Source organism: Myotis davidii, unplaced genomic scaffold (assembly GCF_000327345.1).
Source record: "Myotis davidii unplaced genomic scaffold, ASM32734v1 scaffold271, whole genome shotgun sequence".
NCBI classification, from domain to species: Eukaryota; Metazoa; Chordata; class Mammalia; order Chiroptera; family Vespertilionidae; genus Myotis; species Myotis davidii.
This window is the reverse complement of record NW_006284839.1, coordinates 776,701-783,862: the sequence shown is the minus strand read 5'-3', so window position 1 is coordinate 783,862 and position 7,162 is coordinate 776,701. Positions and strand designations below refer to the sequence as shown.

Below are 7,162 nucleotides of genomic sequence, written 5' to 3'. Positions count from 1 at the left end.
CCAGGTGAGCCGGCCATGCTGCCCCTTCCCTGGCCCTGGGCTGCCTGGGGCTTTGGGCTCATGGGCCTGGCCTGGCCCACACTCACTCACCTGCTGGTTTAGCCTCGGTGCCTTGGCCAGGCTGGCAGCTAGGGCCTTCCTGGGTTAATGGAGAACTCCCTTTGCAGGAAGTTGGGAGAAGCCACTGTCACTAATGGAGATCAGGCACCAGAATAGGCCAAGATCATAAAGAACCAGGGAGGCAAGAACACCTCCAGGGGTATAGAAGCGCATCCTACCCAACCATCTGCAGGACTTCTCGCTTCGACAACACGTGGACACAAATGAACACCCACATCATAGGAAACAGGAGACTACGTTTTAATAATTCAAAGTCTGGAATCCTAAGCCTCAAAGGATTCCCTAGAAAACCCCAGAAAAAAACATACACCTGACTGCAAATGGATTCACTTGTTCCCACATGTATTTTTATGTGTCCTGAAGGTTTTATGTTTCCTGAGGAAGAGGGGAGGAGAGAGGGCCAGACTAAACTACGATAAATAGAGTTGAAGGCTGAGCGAAAGTGGGAAGTTTTCAAACGAAACTTGACCTCCTTGATGTTGCTACAAAAGGTTTCTTTCTGATTTGCCATCACAGTAACCTGAAATATAGAAAACAAAGTCATCAGCGACAGAAAGATGGACCCAGTGCATAAGGTAGATTACAAATTCTGGACCCATTCTTGTAAGGTTACAGCAGGATGGGGCTGTAATTCATAATCAGCTTCAAGAATTTTTCTGCAACCCTTTGAATTTGTCTGGGGCAATGGGGTCTGCTGTATGAAATACTGTTCTTTTAATTTGTCTTAAATTTGCCTCACTACATTTCAAAGGGTTGAGGGGGGGGTACATCTTCCTTTTCAGAAAGTGCCTGATCGCAGCCACCCCACCAGTAATTTTATAGAAAGTTCCCCATGTCCTGTGCCATGTATCACCAGGTGGTGCCACAAGGGGCTTCATTGCTAAAACAAAACAAAAACACAACATTTTGGTTTGCATCCAACTCAGCTATTTACCATACCAATCTTGGGCAACTTTTGTAATCTTTCTTAGCCTCTATTTTCTCATCAGATAGATGAGATATAGGCAAAGGGTTTGGCCTGGAGTCTGCCCATGCTGAAATCCTTGCCTAGACCACCCCAGGGTGAAATATCAAAATCTTACTGATTTATGTTTTTGGTCTGGTTTCATATTGTTTTGGTGTAGTTTTGCTCAGCTAGTTAGAAGACCAACCGAAAAGTTCAGTTTTGTTCTCTTTTTCCTACATTTTAACATTGCCATAGTTTTCCAGGGGAGCGAGTATCAATTCAAGTAGACAGCACTCTTTCTTCTAGAATGTTCCTGGTTTTCAGATCAATATCAGATGAGGATAGACTCTATATAAAGACCCAATTGTCATTCCAGGAAATATCCAAAAATATAAGTGAGGAAGATCAGCTGGTCAATTTGGTTTCATGGTAGAGAAAGAGCATTTGTTGAAATCATTTTGAACTTGCTGTGATGATGTCTAAGTTTTTACACCAATGGCCACATTTGCAGCCCAACTCTTCACTGGGGCCACTGAATCCCCAAATAATATTAATTCAGTCAAAATGGGTTTTGGGCAGAGTATCCAGGGGCAAAATCCTGTGACTTACCAACTGGGCTAAATTGGCAGAAAAAAAGGAAGAGTCCCCTGCAGTTTTACTTAAGTGAAAGTGCCATGTTTTTGAAAAAAGGCGTTTGTCCCCTCCTTCCGCATCAGCCCCATGATGAGACCACTGAAACATCTGATCGAGAAGAGCCAAGACTTGGGCTCCCAGGGGCTCCTAAGGCTCCCTGTTTTCTCCTGCAGGCAGATGAAACACATCCCACCAGCAGATGGGCAGAAACTCCCTGCCCACCGACCCCTCAGGGAAAGCTGGCTGCTGCCCGGGCTCCTGCCCACCAGCCCACTCACCATTGTGCATAATCAGCCTGTACTGCCTGCCCAGGCACAGCTCCTCCTGCCTCCGCCTCACGACCTTCTGCACTTCCGGAGGCAGGCCGTAGGGGTTGCGGGCAAACACGAAGGAGTAGCTGTCAGCACAGGTGCCGTCGAAGTTCAGGAGGCGGCAGGAGTACTGCACGGCGTAGGTGTCGTAGTCCGTGTCGATGATCCAGTGGTCATCGTCTGCAAGCCAGAAACAGAGCCAGTGCCTCGCGCGCAGCCGGCTCAGCCCGCAGGGAAACTCCCCGAACTGAGAAGCCAGAGGCTTCCTGAAACTGGTTTCATTGTGTTAGGAGCAGGAGACCCCAGAGAATTCCGACAGCTTTTATAAGTCTGGGGATGTTGTTCTCGTTTACAGATAAAAAGTTTGAGTTGGGGGAACCTCATTCACTTCAATGATTGTCTCTCCCCCGATGACAAATGTGACAGCATCTTTTTAAAGAACAACTGAGCATGTGGGCCCATCAAAACCATGGAATAGATCTTCCTCCTGTGTCTTCTCCATCAATCCCCCAACAGCTATGCCTTCGGGCTGATGTCTGATGGCCACCAACTTATGTTATCTCAACATCTGGATATATCTCTTGAGATGGTCTCTATCAGCTAGCTCCCAGTCATTTCAGTAACCACGCTGCCCTCCTGCCTCTCAATCACGGGAGGAGGCCACTCTGATGGCCTGGTTCATGGCCCTTCTGGCTCCATCCTAATTCCTGTCTAGTAAGCCTGCCCACTTTCCCTAGCAGGTTTTTTGCCTACCATCTATCATCAGGTATTCTTTTTAGAGCTTGTACTTGTCAGAACTCCTCTGATAGAGGGAGAGTTAAGTCAATGAAAAATTTAGATATTTATTCCTAAGACTGGGGTGTAAGCCACAAATAAGTGTACATGAAGGTGGGGGAAATGCCAATGCCAACAAAGGCAGGATGGGAAATAAGGATGCATGTGAAGGATCTGCCATGGGGAAACAATACTCAGGTTTATCCAAATACCTTATATATGGTAAAAAAAAAAAAGTGCCACATCTCTACTTAATTTAACATTCTCATTGACATATAACCATGAATAGGGCTTTCTGAGCACTTATTCATGTCAGTCATTGTGTAGACACTTTCCCTTTCGCCCCCAGTTACTTTTTACATGAACCAAAAAGTACACACTATCACCCCCATTTTATAGATGAGGAAAGTGAGGCACGGAGAAACTAAATAATTCACCCAGGATCCCAAAGAGCAGGGCAGAACTGGGTTTCCATCGGACTCTGGGGCCCACTTGCATAAACTCTACGCCACGTTGTCTCCAGGCAACAAGTAAATTAGGGGCAGGGGAAACAAGAAACAAAAAGGCTTTGCATCTCTAGCTCATGTGGGTCATGAAACAAGTGATCATCTCTGCCCGTGTCGTGCCCCGCACTGGAGGCTGCAGCGGTCTTGAATTCCCCATTAGAGGCTGTGAGGGAGATGGCTAACACTGCCCTACGTCACCTCCGGCTGTGCCTCTCGGCTCGGAGAATGCCAGCCAGTAGGAGTTCAGCCCCAGCCCAGGCCCTGCAGGAGGCCTGCAGAGCAGGAGGTGGTGGAGGCTCCCCTTCAGCTCACTCCAGGTCCCCCAGGAAGAAAGAGCCACCCCTGCACCTCCCAGGCTTACCCACGGAGAGAGTGTCAGGGGCCAGGTCGGGGTGCGCAGACACATGACTGCTCAGGGGTGGCCTTGCAGTTATTCAGCAGGTGGGCCAGGAACAGAAGCCAAGGGGCCGCCTGCTGGGCCCCACCCTAACCACCAGCTCCCCTCACAGGCTCTGGGCAGAGCCCGCCTTCTCTCCGAATGAAATCATTTCTTCCCTGGTTATGGGCCTCACTGTGTCTCTCAGTCACAGGCAGCCCAGCAGCCTACCCCTCAGACACAAAAGTGCTGTGTGCTTTGAAATATGACCTGGACTCATGATCCAGGCAGCTATTAGCTCAGTAAATCTGCAGCTTAATTTTTCCCCAGAGTTGTTGCCAGAATGGGAATTCTAACATAGGAACTAAGTAACTTTCAAAGCTCAGCTTTAGGAAAATTGGCTACCTTCTTGACTTTTATAAAAGGCCTAAGCTGGCGAGGTGTTATGTCCAGGCTCTTTTTTGGCTAACTAGTGCAGAGATGAAGAATTTAAACTCTAACAATCTTTACTCGACTCTCCCTCCTAAAACAAGAGATGAACTGTCGGAGCCATCCTAGAAAGAGTGAGCTCACGTCTCCCACCTCTTCACTGCCAGCTGCTCGGGTGGGTCGAAGAGCCAGACACCCCAGACATTTCTGGATGGCAGCTATCCGCACACAGCAGAGCCAGGGAGAGTAGAGACAGCGGCCATATGGAGGCCTCTGTGTCTACACAGATGGGTTCAGAGGTTTTGATTACCAGTCCAAAATCCAAAACAAAAAACCCACTCAGTTAGAGGGAGCCAATTCTGGCTTCCTGTGGTGGGCCTAGAATGTGTCCCTCCAGCTCCCTACGCCTGTGTCTTGCAATCTCCTAACGTGATGAGAAGGTCCCTGCAGTTCTCATGTCTAACTGTCCAGGTGGGCCAGCCAGACGGTGGTGTGATACTAGTTCTGACTAATCACCTGCAAAACCCAGCAGGCCTTGTCAAAGAGGAGTCTGAGGCCTGGGGACCCGAGTGATTAGCTGTGTGGCCCTAGGCTAGCCACCTCTCTAACATGGGCTTTCTCTAATTTGTTCTTTGGAAAATGAAGAGTCTTGAACCTGATGCTCTTTGTGGATCCTATCATCCCGGACCCAGACTATCAAGCTATTATTTCATGACTGGGGAGAGCTAAGCAGTAATAATATACACAGAGAGAGAACGCATGTCTGAGGCACTGTTCTAAGTGCTTTCTGCACAGTTAACTCATGGCCTCCCCATAACACAACTCCATGAGGCAGGTGCTATGATCACCTCCTTGTACAGGTGAGGAAACCGAGGCACAGAGAAGATAAGGAACATATCTAAGGTCCCACAAAGTAGGATTTGAACTCGGGCAATCTAACTTTAACTTCGCGCATAACCACTACACTGCACAGCTTCTTTCCTGAAACATCCCTGAGAAGGAATTTATCCTTACATCTTCCATAGTTATCTCAATATTATAGCAATCACTTTCAAGATTTCAATACTTTTTCTCTAAATGAAATCATAGATAGAACCGCAATCTACAAGAGGTAAGGGCAGAACTAATCTGGTTAGTTCTCAAGGGGGAGGAGGAGGCAAGAGGCAAAACCCTACTTGCTCATGGGGTCTTCTCTACCCTGCCCAAATGCAGTACCAATAGGATCCTAGTCCTTCTAAGAGTACATCTCAAAATGCCACTGAGAATTATGTGTTTATGCTTTTTAGAAAGTAATCTTGTACCCCCGGTATTGACTTTTGTAACGCATCATCAGAAAAGTATATATTTCATGCTATGTGATTCACTTTTGAAAGTTTTGCTTCATTGTTTGTAATAATTATGATTACTTCTAAGGATAAGAGCTTTTTACCCCTTGTAAGATAATAACAACGCCATGTGTACAGTGTAAATCAGAGCTGAAACTACATTAGATAAAACATGCGCTTTCATCTAATATACAACTTTAGAGGAAGTCAAGGTGTATGTGCCGTGTGTAGAGTGATGGGCCACATAAAGAATGCTTCTGCCCTGGACGACCAGCTAAGAGAGTCCCTCCCCCCGTTCCCCTCAAACAGCCCCCTTGGTCTACCCCACAGGAGAGACCGATGCTTTGTAAAAGCTGGTCTGTAAATTAGGAGTCCCTGCTGCTCAGGGCCACCTAATCCTGGCCCAGGAGCTGGAAGCCCCGGCTCTGACACTGGCTCTCACAAACCTGTATGACCGTGAGCAAAGCACTTCATTCTCTTGGCCTCGGTTTATTCATCTGTTTATTGAAACCTTTGTAGGGTTAACTATCTCTAAGATCCCATGACCACCCCCCTCTACCCCCCCAGCTTGCACAATTCCCTAAGTACCAAGTAGATTACAGGTTTGAAATTTAGGAGAAATGGGGGGCGGCGGGGGCGGAGTAGAAAGAGCCTACAGATGTGTTCTCACGATCGGGCCAAGTTTTAGGATGCTTTTCCGAGAGCCCTCAATACTCTCCCTCCCCCCATCTGAGTTTTGGTGCTTGGGAGAAAGAGAAGAGGGCATTGCCACCAAGAGCACTGCGCCTGGCTCAGAATCTCTGCATCATGAGACAGGGCAGAGGGCGGGCAGAGGGCCAACCCTATGCACCATGCTCCCTACATCCTTGGATGGGGGGCTACCAGCCTCTGTTATCCCAGGGATTCAGCCCAAAGAGACAGAGGAAATGCAAAGCCAGGTTGACCGGTGATGTGGGCTGGGTCTTGGGAGCGGGGGAGGGTGGTAAACTTGGAGAAGGCTACACACCCTGGAATAGTGGCTGGACAGGAAAATGGAAGGAGGGGGCCTCACAAGCCCAAAGGTCCTTTGAGCTTGGGCCAGGTTTTAGGAGCTGGGGGTATGGGGGGAGGTGGGCCAATCTCATGCCTCTAACCTCAGGCGGTGCCCAGGGTTCCTGCCACTTAGAGACCACATTTTTCCCAAGGGCGCCACTGGAAAAGAAACCCAAAGATTTGGCCCGGTTGTGGCCCTCCTACCCCCCAAGACAGTCCCACTGAGCTGATTACTCACTTCCTCTCTGGAGAAAGGACGCTACACCCCAGTACTTCATCTTGAACTTGGCAGGGTCCTCCGTGTCTGTGAAGGTGCCCACCATGTCTGCACACACGTCCCAGTTGCTGCAAAGGCCAAGGGGATCCTGAGCCAGGCCGGGCAAAAGGCTTCCTCCCTCCATCCTCCATCCCATCACCCCGGGTGCTCCCTTCCCTCCCCGTCAGGGTTCGGTGCCCAGCCCGGGGACCCCGGGGCGCAGAGAGCTCTGCCGCCCAGAGCCCACTGACTTCAACAGACGGACTCGGCCCTTGGCGGTGGCGCTCATCTGGCCGTTCTCGTCCACGGAGAACTCGGCGATGATGTTGTCCTGCAGAAAGAGGCCCTCGGGGTCCTTCTTGGCCATGGCATACCAGGTCCCGGCGAACTGCAAAGGAGAGGAGAGCGGGTTTGGCGATGAGAGCGGGTTTGGTGATGAGCGCGCCACGGCGAG

At 49.3% G+C, this 7,162-nt stretch overlaps 1 protein-coding gene across 1 annotated transcript; it reads right to left on the bottom strand.

Annotated features, from left to right (window-relative positions):
• Positions 1-339: 339 nt before the first annotated feature.
• RBP4 (retinol binding protein 4) lies at positions 340-7,162 on the bottom strand (the record flags this gene model as incomplete). The annotated part of the gene is made up of 4 exons (XM_006755109.2): positions 340-640; positions 1,978-2,190; positions 6,691-6,797; positions 6,960-7,162. Coding segments are annotated over 4 exons (561 nt in total), but the record flags the coding sequence as incomplete, so codon positions are not given.